The following is a 17,088-nucleotide window of genomic DNA, read 5'->3' as shown; positions in this document are numbered from 1 at the left end:
AGATCCTTCAAGAGGTAGTGTGTCATGATTTAGTCTCTACACCTTTTCTGATGTTTTGGTGCCACTCAGTAAGGCCAAAACACAATCTCTCCACTGCAAAACACTATACACACACTTGTGCAGAAACTCACTCATAACCTTACCAAACCATAACAGCACTAACTCCAAGGATAGGCGAGCTACAACCTTATGCGTGGAAAGGCAGCACTATAATTACACCGGGCTCTAAAACACCAGTACACAACCTAATGAAAAACAAAACAAAAAGGGCTGAAAATACTACACACTAGCAGAATACTGTACCTTGATCACACATGAAAAACACATGGCAACAGATATGACACAAGGAACTAGAAATAAAAAAAATATGAAGGCAAAATACTGAACTAGAAAGCTACCTCAAGAAGTCAGACTCAGCATGCAGCAATACTAGAAAAATTGAAACTTGCATGAAAAATATCACAGATACACATTTCCAAAAGCTGACATATTCCAATTAATAAATTCTGAATACAATACTTTTTCTACCTTTGTTGTCTAATCATAGTTTTTCTATTCGCTTTGTTCCCGTCTTCTGTTTTATGCAGTGTCTTCTTTCCATTTGCTATTTTTTTCTCTCACCATGTCCACCATCCTCCTGTGTCCTTATGCGCCTATTCTACCATCTGTAGCCCTGTCCCTATCCTTCCTCAAGTTTCGGCATCTGTCCTGAAGTGTTCCGATCCAGCCCTTAAATTCAGCAATTTCCCCTCCATCCATATCCAGCATTTCTCCTCACTCCCCTCCCCTCCATCCATGTGCATGCACTTCCTGTCTTCCCTCTCCTCCATCCATGTCCAGCATTTCTCCTCACTCCCCTCCCCTCCATTCACATGTGCATGCACTTCCTGTCTTCCCTATCCTCCATCCATGTCCAGCATTTCTCCTCTCTCCCTTCCCCTCAATCCATGTGCATCTCTTTCTTTGTCTTTCCTTCCCTTCATCCTTGTCCAACATTTCTTCTCTCTTCCCTGCCCGCCACTCCATCTTCACATGTCCAGCATTTCTCCTCTCTTCCCTCCCCTCCATCCCTGTGCATCTCCTTTCCCGACTTCCCTCTCCTCCATCCACCCCATATCCAGTAAATTTCCTCTCTTCCCTGCCCCCTCCAATCATCCATCCATGTTCAGCAATTCTCCTCTCCCCTACCCTGCCCTCCTGTCCAGCGATCTCTTCTCTCTCTCCTCCCTGCCCTCCCCCCTTGTCAGCGAATCTCTTCTCTCTCCCCCCTGCCCTCCCTTCTTGTCCAGCGATCTCTTCTCTCTCCCCCCTGCCCTGCCCTCTTGTCAAGCGATCTCTTCTCTCTCCCCTCTGCCCTGCCCTCTTGTCCAGCGATCTCTTCTCTCTCCCTCTGCCTCTTGCCCTCTTGTCCAGTGAATCTCTTCTCTCTCCCCCCTGCCCTGCCCTCTTGTCCAGCGATCTCTTCTCTCTCCCCTCTGCCCTGCCCTCTTGTCCAGCGATCTCTTCTCTCTCCCCCATGCCCTGCCCTCTAGGTCCAGCGATCTCTTCTCTCCCCCTCTCCCCTGCCCTCTTGTCCAGCGATCTCTCTTCTCTCTCCCCCCTGCCCTCCCCTCTTGTCCAGTGATCTCATCTCTCTCCCCCCTGCCCTCCCCTCTTGTCCAGCGATCTCTTCTCTCTCCCCCCTGCCCTGCCCTCTTGTCCAGCGATCTCTTCTCTCTCCCCCCCTGCCCTGCCCTCTTGTCCAGCGATCTCTTCTCTCTCTGCCCCCTGCCCTGCCCTCTTGTCTAGCGATCTCTTCTCTCTCCCCCCTGCCCTGCCCTCTTGTCCAGCGATCTCTTCTCTCTCCCCCTGCCCTGCCCTCTTGTCCAGCGATCTCTTCTCTCTCCCCTCTGCCCTGCCCTCTTGTCCAGCGATCTCTTCTCTCTCCCCTCTGCCCTGCCTCTTGTCCAGCGATCTCTTCTCTCCTCCCTCTGCCCTGCCCTCTTGTCCACGATCTCTTCTCTCTCCCCCCCCTCTGCCCTGCCCTCTTGTCCAGCAATCTCTTCTCTCTCCCCCCTGCCCCCTCCCTCCGAGATCCAAGGCCTCCCTTCCTCTGAGATCCAAGGCCCCCCTCCCTCCCTCCGCCGAATTCCAAGGGCCCCTCTCCTTCCCTCCCTCCCTCCCTCCGTCCGTCCGTCCAAATTTCAAAAAGCGATCTTCTTACTTTGTCAGGGTTACGGCGACCGCAACACACAGTGAAAGCGTGCAGGCTTGCGCTTCAGCCTTCCTTGTCTGTGTTCAGCTCTGGTCCTGCCCTCATTTCCTGATTCCACAAGGGTGGGACCAGAGATGAGAGACAGACAAGAGAAGGCTGAAGCGCGGAGCCTGCACGCTTTTTCACTGCGTGCTGCTCTCGCCGTAACCACGACGAGGTAAGAAGATAGCTTTTGAAATTCGGAGGGAGGTTGGGACGGAGGCGGGCCCTGGAACTCGGAGTCGGAGGGAGGGAGGGACCAGATGGAGGGCGGGCCCTGGAACTCGAGGGACGGAGGGCTGCGAGGCAGCGCTAACGGACTCGGCGCCTATGCATGCAAGGACATTGCGGCGCCGGCCCCCCCCCACCCTCTCGGCGGCCCTGATTGAGGTGCTTTATTGGTGGTCAGTTAAAACTTCGGAAGGCTGTACCTATGATCAGTTTGGAATGGCACAATTCCGAGACAGTCATACAAAAAATTATCACTGTAAACATGTATATATGTTTTTTTTATCTTTCAGGCTATTCTGGCTTTCTGCTGGGTATATGTGCGCAAATACCAGAGTCGACAGGAAAAGTGAAGTGATCTCAACTATAACGGCCATTTCTGCCTTGGCTATTGCACTTATTACCTCAGCACTTCTTCCAGTGGATATCTTCTTAGTTTCATTTATGAAAAATCAAATGGCACATATAAGGTACTAAAGTTTTTTTTCTCTCTTTGTTTTCTCAACTACTGGTGTTTTGGGTATGATTAGCTATTCCATCCTGATGAACCTGTGCTTCTACCTGCCTACTTTTGTCTTTGATATACCAGAGACTCCATAGAGTGAAACCTTGCTTTACTCCTTCAAGTAAGTGTTTGCAATTCTATGATGCAGGGGTGTAGCTGGTCCTCCAATTTTGGGGGCACCCAGGGGTGGACTGGGGGGACAACAGATTTCCTCTTCCCTCCCCCCACGTGCATATGCACAGGAGCTAGCTAAACATACCTTTGCTAACAGGGTTGCCGAGGCTCTGCAAGCCAAATATATAAAGGTGCCCGAGTTACTCCCCCTCCTCCTTTGCCCCCTCCCCCCCCCCCCCCCCCCCCCCCCCCCTGTGGCTACTCCAATGCTCTCATGTCAAGAAGATGCAACTGAGTGGACAATGATCTGGAAACATCTTCCACACAGCATGCAATGGAGTGACTTGGGCTGTGTGCAGGGTTGCAGGTGGAATTTTTTTTCCAGCCCAATCCAGCCCAAAAAAACAGCCCAAAACCCGCCCCCAAACACAAACCCCGCCCCTGACACCCCCCCACCCCCGCGTCATCACCCCCGCCCCCGCCGTCATCAACACCGCCACTCGCCGTCACCGGCTCCGCCTCCCAGTCATCGGCCCCGGCCTCCCCGTCATAGGCCCCGCCTCCCACGTCATCGGCCCCGCCTCCCCGTCATCGCCCCGCCTCCCACGTTCACTAACGCCCGCCCAAAACATCCTAACCCCGCCCAAAAACGTCACTAACCCCGCCTCCCCGCGGCCGAAAAAACCGCCCTGAAGCCCAAAAACAGCCCAAAAAACCGCAACCCGCCGCGGGCAAAAATTTCCTGCGGCGGGTCGCGGAAAACCGCCCAATTGGGCGGTAAAACCGCCCACCTGCAACACTGGCTGTGTGTCACTCCATTTGCTCACGTTACTCTATTGCATGCTGTTTGGAAGATGTTTCCAGATTATTCTAGGCATCTGTGCTTCTTTCTCTGTGCTGTTAGACATACAGCCTGTTAACACTTTTTTTTTTTTTTTTTTCTGTTGGAAGATGTTCCTGGACTTCTGCACAGCAGGGGTTTTCCTATTCTCTTTTTTCTAAGCAAATGCTAAAAGTTTTTTCAGTGAATTTCACATTCCTTCCAATAGTACCCTTTTTTGTAAGTGTATTTTTTCTTTGATGTTGCTGTTGTTTACTGGCAACGGTGATTTCTTTCTTGTGAGCCCATGTTTTGTGTCAGTGACCCAGACAGAATCTCAAAATTCAAACATGGAGAATATTAAACAAAGTTAATTTTTAAGGCCAGAATAAATAAGCTGAAACCCAAGAAATGAGAGTAAAATTGAAGAAAAGGGGGAGAACAAAAAAAAAGGCTCTCAGGAAAACTGGTCAGGCTAATAGTGCTTAGAGTGATCAGTTTCTAAGAGTGGGGGAAGTTTATGTTTTGACTTGAGAACTTATTCTACCTTTGTCCTTCTAGTTAGCTCAGGAATCAGGGCTGGGATCTGCACCATGAACCTTCTTTCACAACCATCTAGGAATTTTCTTTTATTTTGTATTCTTTCTAACATGTGTAGCCTGGTCATTGCAGCAGTGCTCCTGGACCACGGATCGTGCATCAGCGCTCTTTCTGGAACCTTGTAATCATGGGCTCAGTGTTGGCCACTAGATAGGGATAGGGGATGGGACTTGATATACCACCTTTCTGTGGTTATAAAAGCAGTTTAAATATTATATATAGGTACTTATTTTGTACCTGGTGCAATAGAGGGTTAAGTGACTTGCCTAGAGTCACAAGGAGCTATAGTGGGATGTAGCGGAATTAGAAAAGATTCAAAGAAGAGCAATTTAAAATGATAAAGGGGATGGAACTCCACAAGTGTAACAGGTAGGGGGAGGTAGGAGCCTGGGTCCACATGTCTGCATTGCACTGCATCCACCACTAGACTACTCCATGCATGCTGTTCTAATGGACCTGAGAATAACATCTGAGGCTGAAATAGAGTCTGGCAAGTAATGTTTTTCATCACATTTTTGGGGGGGTGGGAGGGAGTTAGTGACCACTGGGAGAGTAAGGGGAAGTCACCCCTGGTTCCCTCCAGTGGTCATCTAGTCATTTTGGACACCTTTTTGTACCTATTCGTTATAAAAACAGGTTAGCTCAAAACATCTTAGTTTTAGGTCCTGGATGTTTTTTTTTTTTTTTTTTGTTCTATTATGGCTGATAAACTTGTAAGTCACAGGAACGCGCAAGTCCCGGCCTGAATCCACCCCTGTCACACCCCCTTGAGATTTGGACGCACTTTTGGCGGGACTTCATAGAAAAAACGTCTAAAAATAGGTTTGGATATTTTTGTGAGAAAAAACGTCCAAATGCTGCTTTATGCCACTTTTAAGACATTTTTTCTGTTTTGAAAATGAGCCCGAAAGTAGATAATGACACGGGGACAAACTTTATATCCCTCTCATTCTCTAAAAGCTTGAGACTAGCCTTAATACAAACTGTTCCAACCAGACAGAACAGCATCTATAAAATGCTACTATCAATATGTAAAACTTAACACATCTTAGACAACCGGCACACTGAGTTCAATGATAAACTGAAGCTGTTTTTGAATTTAAATGAAACACAGTTAAATTACATCATCTGTGTCTTTGTCTGCCTTTGTTGTGGCAACCACAGCCTTGTCTGATGATTAGATTCCTGCCATCTGCAATGTCCTGCCATCACATGTCCAATGCTCAAACATCTTTCCATGGCATCCCCATATCAGTCCAGAGACTTGTGGGTTGTGTCCTGCTACCAGCAGGTGGAGATAGAGAGAACTACTACTACTACTAATGCATTTATATAGCGCTACCAGATGCACGCAGCGCTGAGCACTTGACATAGAGAGACAGTCCTTGCTCAAAGAGGTTTGCTATATGTGGACCTGTGCAGCCAACCGAACTTCAGTATTCTCTCTGTCTAGCAGGTGGAGGGACATCTCTGTGTAGCTCTCAGGGCCGATCCTAGGGTCCCTGGCGCCCCCGCCCCCCCCCCCCCAGCATCTCTTCTCCCACCCTGCCCCTGTCCAGCGATTCTCCTTCGCCCAAATCGCCCCCATCCCCCGCCACCCTTGGTGCATTAAATCTTAATTTACCTCCGTTCCAGCAGCACGTCATTTGAAAGCCTTGCCCCATCTCTAGCCTTCCCTCCCTTCGTGAGTTTGTTCTGCAGTCCCGCCCTCGAAGAATGACGTCAGAAGTGCGGGACTGCGGAACGAACTCACGAAGGGAGGGAAGGCTAGAGACGGGGCAGGGCTTTCAAATGATGCGGCTGCTGGAACGGAGGTAAATTACAATATTTAAAGCACCAAGGGCGGCGTGGTATGGCAGCGCAGCACTGCAGCGGCGCCCTTGAAGGCAGGCACCCCCTGCGGCGCTTACCCCACTTACCGGGTTGACTGGCCCTGGCAGCTCTGGCTACTGTGTCCGTTGGGCCTAGTTTAGCACCAGACAGGGGTTGAGTGGCTGTTTGCAGCTTGTGGTGTACACCTGGTGGTGTCAGGTCCTTCCCAGTTTCCCCCTACCTTTCTTCCGTTACCTGGAGCTGTTGGCCTGATCGGGTGTTTCCTTTCTCTCCTGACTATAAAAAAAAAAAAAGGTAGGAGTCTTTCTTTTTGTTTAATCGTACGGAGAAACTAGACGTTCTGCCGAGTCAGTTTTGGGGCAGGCATTTGTGGAGCATGTCAGTGCCTTCTGAGGCGGCTAAGCGCTGCTCCCGTGTGGGGGTCGGAGAGCAGCATTGGGGGAGTGTGAGTCCTGCCGCCGTCAGCTCGCAGCGAGTGTTTAGCTCGACGGGGGGTTCCCCTCAGGCGTCCAGTGAGTCGTAAGCGCAGGGGATAGTTTCGGCAGTTTCCTCAGGGCAGTTAGTGCAGCGCACTTTGGCGGTCACTATGTTTTCCTCTCCGCACGTGGCGGTTGATAGACAAGTGGCGCAGTGTGCTTCTGTGGCAAGGCTTCGATGGAGGGAAGTGATGTACAGGGAGCAGGGGAGTCCCTTGCAGATCCTTTTTCCCTGGATCTTCTTTGGAAGAAGTCAGGAGCTCTCTTCAGGCAGCCCTGTCTCTTCCTCAGCAAACTTCGGTGCTGCAGCCTCTCAGTCTTTCCTGCCAAAACGTCCCCAGGTGACACAGATGGTCTGGTTTTGTCTTCCGGGCTCTCCCTCAGAATCTTTGGATTTGGCAGATGAGGTGCACCCTGCCCTCTGGGGGGGGGGGGGGGGGGGGATGATCCGATGGCTGCCCGCTTTTTTCGCAGGGAAGAGCTTCCCTCCCTGATTGTTAGGGCTTTTGAGGTTTTGGGTGTTTTCCCCCTGAGTCGTCAGTGGGCTTAAGGTTGCTGGACAGTGGGCTTAAGGTTGCTTAGAGCTATGTCGCGTCTTTACCACGCTACCTGCGCCTGACTTAGACTTGCTGTAGGTCCCTACGGTGGATTCCTTAATCACAGCGGTCACTAAGAAAACCACTTTCCCTGTGGAGGGGGGCACGGCGATCAAGGACCCTCAGGATCGTAAGTTGGTGACCTTGCTTGAAGCTGTCCTTTGAAAGTAGCGGCCCTTTCCCTGCAGGCCTCAGTTTGTGGCTCCTATAATGGCGCGGGCATGCTTATCGTGGATACAGAAAACCTCCTCTCCGGAAGATCTCGTGGCTGTTTTGCCGGCCTTGGAGTCCAGTTTACCCTTCCTTGCAGATCTTCTTTATGATCTTGTGAGGGCTTCGGCGAAGGAGGTTTCCCTAGCAGTCACTGTGCATCGCTGGCTGTTGTGGTGCGGCATTGGGCTGCAGACGTGGCCTCTAAGTCACGTTTAGCAAGTCTTCCTTTTAGGAGAAAGCTTTTGTTTGGGACAGACTTAGAACAGAATGTGAAGGACCTCGGTGACTCTAAGGGCCAATGCCTCCCGGAGACAGGTCCAAGTTTGTATGACCGGCGGGACCTAGACCTAAGTTTAGGGATACGCGGTGTTACCGTGCAGGTCGCGGGGCCTCTTTTCAGAGAGCAAGGTCTTTTCAGAGGCCTCAGTCCTTTTCGAGGTGACAGGCGGGCCTTCCTTTCCGGTAACAGAAACCAGTCCGCAGCCAGGTCCGCCCAATGATGGGACCCTGGTACATATCCAGCTGGTTATTGGGGGCAGATTGTCCCTATTCCTGGTGGAGTGGACCAGGGTAACATCCGACGAATGGGTCTTGGAGGTTATCAGAGACAAGTTAGAATTGGCTCGTCCAATAGTAGACTCTTTTCTGAAATCTCCTTGCAAATGTCCCACCATGGTGCGGGCCGTTCGACACACCCTCCTCAACTTACAATGGCTGGGTGCCATCCAGCCTGTACCCCCAGCAGAAAGAGGGTGCGGCCGATACTCTATTTATTTTGTGGTGCCAAAAAGGGCGGTTCTTGGTGACCCGTCTTAGATCTCAAGTGCGTCAGTAGTGTTTATTTTCTCCGAATCTGCCTTTGCTAATCCAGCAGCGGAAGCAGTGGCCCGTCTCATCTCTCTCTGGGCAAAGTTACATATGCCCTCCAAATATCTAGCTTTCCCAACCTTGAATCTGCTCATGACAGGCTTACACCATCAGGCAGTATGGACTCTTGTAATTAGGAAGGAACTCAGTATGTAGTAGATATAATAAGATAGTTTATTACAATCTTACCAATGGTAATACAGGTAGGTTAAGCATTCACATAATGGAACTGCATATCATGGCACGTCCTCTCTCTAGCCTTCTGGAGTCTCCCTTCTCTGTTCGTCTTCTCCTCTCATCTCCTTCTTCTTCTCATCTCGTCTCGTCTCGACTCGACTGAACTATACTCCTCAAACTGCTGTTTATATACAATTTTGGCCCTATTCATTTCCATGGACCCCAGCTGTCTCAACAGGGCTCCTAGTCCTTATCAGTTGATCAGAATGACTTCACATATTCCCAAACCTTCCTGTAGCCCCCCCTTTGGATATTCTCAGCCGGGGTGCAGCTGACCCAGCACTATCTCTACGTAACCATAGCAACTCTTGCTTATGACGTCTTAGGTGCCAATCTCAGGATTGTTTATAGAGTAGATCGCCCCCACCCTTGCCAGTTCAGCACTTGTAACTGTGTCAAAGGTGATCTCTGATTTTTACAGGCTAGCTCTCTTTTGTATGAGAGATGATTCTGATTTTAAGAAGCCTAGCTCTTATTATGAGCCATTTGCTTGCAGAGGCCTAGCTCTTTAGCCTGAGCCATTGACCTGTATTTCACTGAGAGCAAGGGCGGCCATATATTACATTTCCCCTCTTGCCAGGCCCCTCAGAGGGGGCTGGCACACATGACTACTAGTGGGTGTGGCCGTCCTTTCCAGAGGGCTCTTAGAGTTCTGTGGGGGGGAATGTATAGGATTGATTTGAGGTGACATGGGTGCTCTGGCACAATAAGGAACAAGGCCATAGCAAGAGTCAGTATGTGGATACATATTATATGCTGGATGAAATGCAGCATTAGGTTTCCCCTTTTATCATAACCAACCCAAGGGGCCCAACTTTCTTACACCCACCCCTCTAGGGCGGAGCTAGACTTGGAAACATGTGAAGTCAATTAAGTCTAGGTACCATACAATGGAATCAATAAGGTCAAGTGCATATGATTGTGATTGATAATATATCATGATACAAAGCTGATGTTGGAAGGCGGGGGAAAGAAAACTTTCACAAGTTTATCATTAGTCAAACTTTGAATGTGTAAATGTAGCTAAAACTGGTGTTAATAGGGAACAAATATTTCATTTTAGCATTGAAAAAGGATTAATATTGGCCAAATAATGAATAACTACTGCAAATATGAGCATTATAATTACAAGTATTGCAAAGGCTAAAGCTATGGGTGTGTTATAGGCCTACATTATATATGAAGGGCCTGCTGCTTAACCTGCAGTAGTCTTATATTATGGGCAAGATAATAGTTGTAAATGAGCAGGATATAGTTTTGGCACTCTTACTGCTAGGTGTAATGGATCTAGATCATATGAAGGCACTTGTATTATAGTGTTTTTGGAACATACATAGGAATAATCTTCTTGTTCCTTTATACAAATATGAAGCAAATATGTGTTAAAGAAATGAATTGATCTGCTTCACTTTCTCTTGATGAGTAAGAAATCATCAACAGTAGAAAACAGTCTGCTTAGTTACTATTTGAGGTATAGTGATGAAAGGTACAACAGTTTAAAAAATAGAGAGAAAACAATCTAAACCTGTCTATACAAATTAGCAAAATATAACAAACTAGAAAGAAACATATGATAGTTGATTAAACAGCATAAGCAGAATAAATATCTTCCTTAATAAAAGAGGTACACTTGCGTTACAGGCAATAAGAATAAAATAAACAGCAGTGGTCCTACACAGACTTTTATGGTGGAAATGTAGTTTGTCTTGTACTGAAGTAGTAACAAGGAGGCTTAAAACAAAACCTCTGAACATAGGGAATAATGCACCAGATAACAGTATCAACATCTGATTTAGTAGTTAATTTTGTCTGCTAAGGCAAAAGATCTTGTAATACCTTTATAAGGAATCATCAGTGTCAGTATTACTGGGAATGTAAGTAACAATAATTTCTGGCTTTAAATTAATCAAGTACCCCTCTTGATAGTGACAATAGAGGATGAAAAACCAAGGATGCCACCCACTTTAACCAATGCTATAAGTGCATACCAAAAATATACAGGTTCTCTGTTAGAGGGTCTGATTGTTGGATGTGTAATCTGTTTTTTAATTTGTCCACATCCCTGAAAAATTTCAAAGTTATCAAACATGGACCTATTAGATCTGGTAGTCCATGTATCAAATATAGGGTAACAGAAAATATTTAATCTAGTTAAAGGGTCTCAGTTAGGATCATCATCCATTCCAGGATCCCAATTTAGGGGGTGAGTGGGACAGGTACCGTTCAGAGGCTCATTAGAGTGAGCACCAGCCATTTAATAGCTAGACAGGTGTAATGCAAAAAGTATGGAATGTAAAGTCAAAAGAAAATAATAAAACAAAACAAATGATGATTGGTATTGTCAGGAATTATAAAATTAAATAGAATTAAAAAGGGCAAGTAATGATTAGATATAGGGTTTCAATTAAAACAGAGTAAATCAACTGTTGGGTACCTAGGGTAGATTCTTGTGATTATTACTATGTATACTGAAAAAACTGTGAGTCTTTTCAAATGTATAATAGATTAGTCTGGAACCAAAATTAGGAATAATATAAGTACAACAAGTCCCAATACAGTTGGTGAGTACAGAGTACAGTGTCCTCTTGTGGGTAGGTGGACTTGCATCACACGGTTCCACTGGAAAGATGGCAAGTAGTAGGCTCTCTTTGATGGGAATGTTCCATTCAGGTAAGGTGGTAACGTCTGTAGTTGTCAGATGCTTGGAAAATGTTCTTTTAGTCCATCAACTTGAAGTGGTGGCGAGGCTGCAGAACCAGTGGTAACTGCTGAGCTGGTGGGGATGGCTTGAAAGGGACTGAATCAGGAACCTTGTAGATGCAGATGTCTTTAGGTGGACCCAGGATGTGTGGTCTTGCAACTTGACTAATTTGGAAGGGTCCTACGTAAATAGGGATGTAGTACTTCCGGTGAACCAAATCTCCAACTTTGAGAGCTTTTGGATAACCGGTGGCAGGGGAAGGGCTATCATTACCCTCCCCTCTTTGACTGAGATTTCCTGTGAAAATCGAAGACAGAAAAAGTAATGATAATAAACAGAATATTGGCAGGCAAGTTGTTATCAGGATTAGCTTTAAAAAGGCAGATGGGTGGCTTGAAGAGCTAACAAGGCAAGCGGCATTGTAGTGCTCAACTAGCCATTGCTAGTAGGTTTGTAAATACAAATGAATATGTAGTACAGGAATAAAAAGACTTTAGGAACTCATCAAAAATGAAAACCATCTCTGTAGTAATTTTGCAGGGATTGCCAAATATGGAATAATCTCTTTGATGCAAGGATCTATGCAGAAAGCAGGTACCTTTTATTTTTCACAGGTATCTGCATATCTGTAAAATTAGTATAGGCCTGGCCCTTGCACAAGTGACCAGTAGGTATACAGCAGATGATACACTGATCTGGAATGACATGAGATAGAGAAGCTTGCTCATGTGGTATTCAAATTTGTTACCAGTAATTCTTATACATTGCTTGAGAAACAGAAAAGCATTATGAACAGAAAAATTTAGAGAATTAGGGAAATTCAGTATTGGGTAAATTCTAAGGGATACCCATTCTTGTGAAATACCTAATCCAGGAAAGGGTACTTATTATTATGAAAAAGAAATAAGCAGTTTGTGTAGAGACTTCAACTATTGTTGTGAATAAATATGATCTGTTTGAGAGCATATACAGAGAAATAGAAACAAGATATAGATATTATATGGGCATAACACTGTTTTTGTTATTGTTAGACAGACAAAAAGCATTATAACTCAAAAAGCTTTAGGTAGAATAGAAGGCCTCATAAATAGAGCACAGAGGATAGCAGATACATTACCACATTCAAACTTGTCAAAATTCCTCTGGACCTTCTACGACTTTTCTCTTCACCATCGCGACTTGCGAAAATCTTTCTTAAGGGTCTGTCATGCGAATGTCTACTTATATGCACTTATAGAAAGCACATCCAATGATACATGAACAGCTAAACCATTTTACATTGCAAACATTTCTGAAACCTATCATATTTGAAAATATCATTTCCTTATAACCTTTATAATTATCCCAAAAATGAATGGGATTCTCACATCCATTTACCTTCCTCCGCAACTTAATCAAACTATACTGGAAATGTGTATCATGGTAGCCCCCATGGTGGCTAAAAAGAAGGAAAAAAAACAATTTGCAAAGTCAGAAAAAAAAAATAATTAAAAATAAATAAGTTGAATGGCAGGCTTTGAACCCATCAACTTGGTCATATGGAATGAGTGCAGTAGAAAAGAGAGTATGGACTGAGTAAATGAGCAGGATTGAGAAAGCAGCCTGTTCATTTCATTGCATAAGTTTTGCTTGTGTAACTGAAGACTGCAAAATAGAGAAAAAATAAAAAAATAAAAAAATAAAAAATCTTGTGAAGGGGGGTGGAGGGGACGTCAGGGGAGGGGTAGGAGGCATAAATGGAAGGAGGGGCTATGCAGGGAGAGGAAGGGAAGGCTGAGGGGAAGGAGGGGCTGTAGGGGAGAGGAAGGGAGGGCCGAGGGAAGAGGGGGGCTATGGAGGGAGGAAGGGAGGGCTGAGGGTGAGAAAGGGAGGGCTGAGGGGGAGAGAAGGGAGGGCTGGGGGAAGAGGGGGGGCTATGGAGGGAGAGGAGGGAGGGCTGAGGGGGAAGAGGGGGGCTGTGGAGGGAGAGAAAGGAGGGCTGAGGGGAAGGGGGCTATGGAGGAGAGAAAGGGAGGGCTGGGGAAGGAAAGGGAGGCTGGGGGATAGGGGAGGGGTAGAGGAGGGAGAGGAAGGGAGGGCAGCGGGGGGGGGGAGAGGGGGAGGAGGGAGGGAGGGGGGGAGCGGGAAGGGAGGGGAGGGAGGGGGGGAGGGAGGGGGGGGGGGGGGGGGGGAGGGGAGGGGGGGGAGGGGGGGAGGAGGAGATGGAGAGGAGGGGGAGGGCTGGGGGGGAGGAGAGGAGGGGATGGGGAGGGGGGGGAGTAGGAGGGAGGGGGATGAGGGGGGGTGGAGGAGGGGGGGGGGGGGGGGGGGGGGGAGGGAGGAGGGGAGGAGGGGGAGGGGGGGGGGAGGGGGAAGGGGGGGAGGGAGGGGGGGAGGAGGGGGGAGGGGAGGAGGAGGGGGGGGGGGAGGGGGAGGGGAGGGGGGGGAGGGGAGGGGGGAGGAGGAGGGGAGGGGAGGGGGGGGGGAGGAGGGGGGGGGGGAAAGGGGGGGGGGGGGGAGGAGGGAGGGGGGGGGGAGGAGGGGGGGAGGGGAGGGGGGGAGGGAGGGGAGGAGGGGGGAGGAGGGGGAGGGGGGATAGGGGAGGGGTAGAGGGGAGAGGAGGGAGGGCAGCGGGGGATAGGGGAGGGGTAGAGGAGGGAGAGGAAGGGAGGGCAGCGGGGGATAGGGGAGGGGTAGAGGAGGGAGAGGAAGGGAGGGCAACGGGGGATAGGGGAGGGGTAGAGGAGGGAGAGGAAGGGGGGCGGCGGGGGATAGGGGAGGGGTAGGGCTGCGGGGATAGGGGAGGGATAGGGGAGTGAGAGGAAGGGGGGCTGCGGGGGATAGGGGAGGGGTAGGGAGGTGAGAGGAAGGGGGGCTGTGGGGGATAGGGGAGGGGTAGAGGAGTGGGAAGGGGGGGCTGCGGGGGATAGGGAGGGGTAGGGGAGTGAGAGAAGGGGGGCTGTGGGGGATAGGGGAGGGGAAGGAGAGGGAGAGGAAGGGAGGGGTGTGGGCGGAGGGTGTCAAGGGAAATGGGGAAGGCATCCAGGACATGGAGCGGCAGAGTGTGGTCAGGGCCGGTGAAACCGGACATGACGTCACCTGGCGTGCCAGGTCATCAGCTAAATTGCTGTTATTAGGGTATTGGATGAGTGATCTTTATAATATAGATCAAGCATAGAAGAGTCTAGAATTTGGACATGAAAAAGTGCAGTGCATTTTTAAATATTCCTCTGTCCTGTAATTCAGCAGCTGTGAAACAGAAAATAGTTAATTTGTAGGCAGACGAATCTGCGCTTGCAAACAGAAAGACAGTTCATAAATCTTTACACACACAATGACGTCGGGAGAGCAAATGGAAGGGAAAAATTTCCTTTAAAGTACTCCGGTAGCAGAAAATACAGATATAAATCAAAAGAGAGTTGACAGAAAGCAGTAAACGGTGGGAATTTATTAAAAATCAAAAGTGAGAAATAATGAGTTTATCTTGTCAGCGGCATTGCTTATCTTTAGAAGTTTAAAGAAAACTGTTCAGTGCTACAGACAAGTATTATAGACAAGTAGCAGAAGAAAATACAGCTGTTAATCAAAAGAAAGTTAGTCAGAAGACAGTGAACAGTGAGATTTCATTATTCAGATGTGTGAAATAAAGGAAAAAATAAACAGAGGATCACATTTTTTCTTTTTTGTTTCCAGTCTGTGAATAACAAAGTAAGGAAAAAAGTAACAGAATAGATAACTCTATCTGTAAACCACTAGTTTGCGGGAGTTCATAGTGAATGTTTAAAGAAAAGGCTAGGGGCTTCCGGTGGCTTTAGGGGAAGCGCCGTAGAATTCTGTCTTAATCAGATAATAACTAAATCATTATCATGCTACAAGCAGGGTGTGAGAAAAAGAAAACCCAAAAGTAAGAAATAGAGTTTATCCTGTTACATAAAAGTTTTAGAAATAGCGGCACCTCTCTGCCAGGGGAGGGGAGGGAGGAAGAGTACTCAGCATGACCTTGAAGTACAGAAAAATGAAACTGTCAGGCTTTCCCAGTGTGAGCATTTACACAGAGAAAAGCAGAGATGCAGCTTTAAGCATGAAGCACAAAGAATGCATTTGTAGGTCTGAGTAACTCGGGCTCAAACCAGATGGACACAAGACCATTCTGTTGTATTTTTTCTCTAAGAATGAGTTGCACAATATTTAAAAAGTTAGCTAAAAAAATCTATTACAGGGGATTCTGGAGTTGAAAAGCCTGATGAACTGGGACCATTTTATTCCTAAGTAAATATCAGATAAAGTAATGGCATTAAACCATGGCATGTTAGCACAAGGTATGGTAAAAAAACAAATATGGATAATACAGTAATTCAAGACAGTGTAGGAAGTAACCACTATTTAGAATTAAGTCAGAAGAGACAGTAGGACTACTAAAACTAGAATATTACCAAACACACTCAGGATAACTTCTAATCTTTAATCTAATAGTTTAAGCATTGTTCTTCACAATAGTACAGTTGAGCAAAGTGATTATAGGGTCCAAATAATTTGCAGGTACGGTCCACACCTAGTTATTGAGAATGGCTTTGGTCCGGGTTCCACAAAGGGAATGATTGCTGGACAGGGGGATTATTACGCCGGGCATGCTTATGAAAAGATTGTTGACATATGGCAGAAAAATGGCCCAACCTATGACAGCGCCCACACCTAATATTGCCACAATCTAGCTGCAACTCTGGTTGTCCAAGACATTGGGAGCTTTGTCTATTTTGTCAAGGGTAGACACAGAGTCAATTTGTAACTGACCTAGATTAGCATTGCCCGAAGTGATAGGGAGTGACAAGGGGTTCACTGGTTTAGATGGCTGTTTAAATTTTACTGTTTTAGAGGGTTGTTTAAAGGTTACAGATCTCGGGACTGAAGGGCGGGTCTGGAGCCGGGATTCTGGTCAGTGCTAGAAGGGATTGCAGTAGTAGGGATACTTGGCAGGGGTACAGGTTGAGGAAGAACGGGAGGAGGAACAGGTATAACAGCACCTGGGATGACAGGTTGAAGGATAATAGGGATAGCAGCACCTGCAACTGTGGTGGCGGCACCTGGAACAATGGTTGGAGGAATGGCAGGGATGGCAGCACCTGGATCAGTGGGCTGGGGGATGGCAGGGGCAACAGCACCTGGAATCATGGGTCCTGGACCGGAAGGAACAGGGACAGGTGACAGATCTACCTACCGGAGATCTGTACAGATGTGGGCTTGTTCAGAGTGATGGGATGGGTGGGGGGAAGTGGAGGTGTGGGATTCAGAAGGTGGGGTGGTATGGGCGTATATCCAATGGCAATGCCACAATTTAAAAGTTTGTTGGAAAGACCTGGCTCATATGGAGGCGGAGTCCCTCATATGAAGGTACAGCCATGGGTGCAGCGTCATCCAAAGGTGGATGTGCTGGGCTTTGGGTGTTGAGCAGAGGATTAGAATTACCTTCTTGCTCCCCAATAAGAATAAATTTGTCTATGGCATTGAGATTTTTATCTTGGACTTCACTTTTTTATGGGAGTTGTTGTAAGTAATTAAACCACGTAATTTGGCAGGTTCAAAAAAGCTGGACACGGGCCAATCAAGGGTCTTATCCTTGGCATTCCAAACTTTGAACCATTTCTTACAGATACGGGTGAGAGCCTTTTTTTCATTCTGGAAGAACTTT

The 17,088-nt window shown here is 47.5% G+C and overlaps 1 protein-coding gene across 1 annotated transcript in view; it reads left to right on the top strand.

Moving 5' to 3' along the window:
- Positions 1 to 2,666: 2,666 nt before the first annotated feature.
- Positions 2,667 to 17,088, top strand: part of LMBRD1 (LMBR1 domain containing 1) — a 262,882-nt gene continuing 248,460 nt past the window's right edge. Inside the window, 4 exon segments of the mRNA XM_030195170.1 lie at positions 2,667 to 2,720; positions 2,755 to 2,808; positions 2,810 to 2,912; positions 2,915 to 2,931. Of these exon segments, the coding sequence (XP_030051030.1) occupies positions 2,667 to 2,720; positions 2,755 to 2,808; positions 2,810 to 2,912; positions 2,915 to 2,931 (228 nt within the window).

The sequence above is a fragment of the Microcaecilia unicolor genome, chromosome 3 (assembly GCF_901765095.1).
Source record: "Microcaecilia unicolor chromosome 3, aMicUni1.1, whole genome shotgun sequence".
Classification (NCBI taxonomy): Eukaryota; Metazoa; Chordata; class Amphibia; order Gymnophiona; family Siphonopidae; genus Microcaecilia; species Microcaecilia unicolor.
Note: the sequence above shows the minus strand (reverse complement) of the source record. Positions and strands in the feature narration are given on the sequence as shown.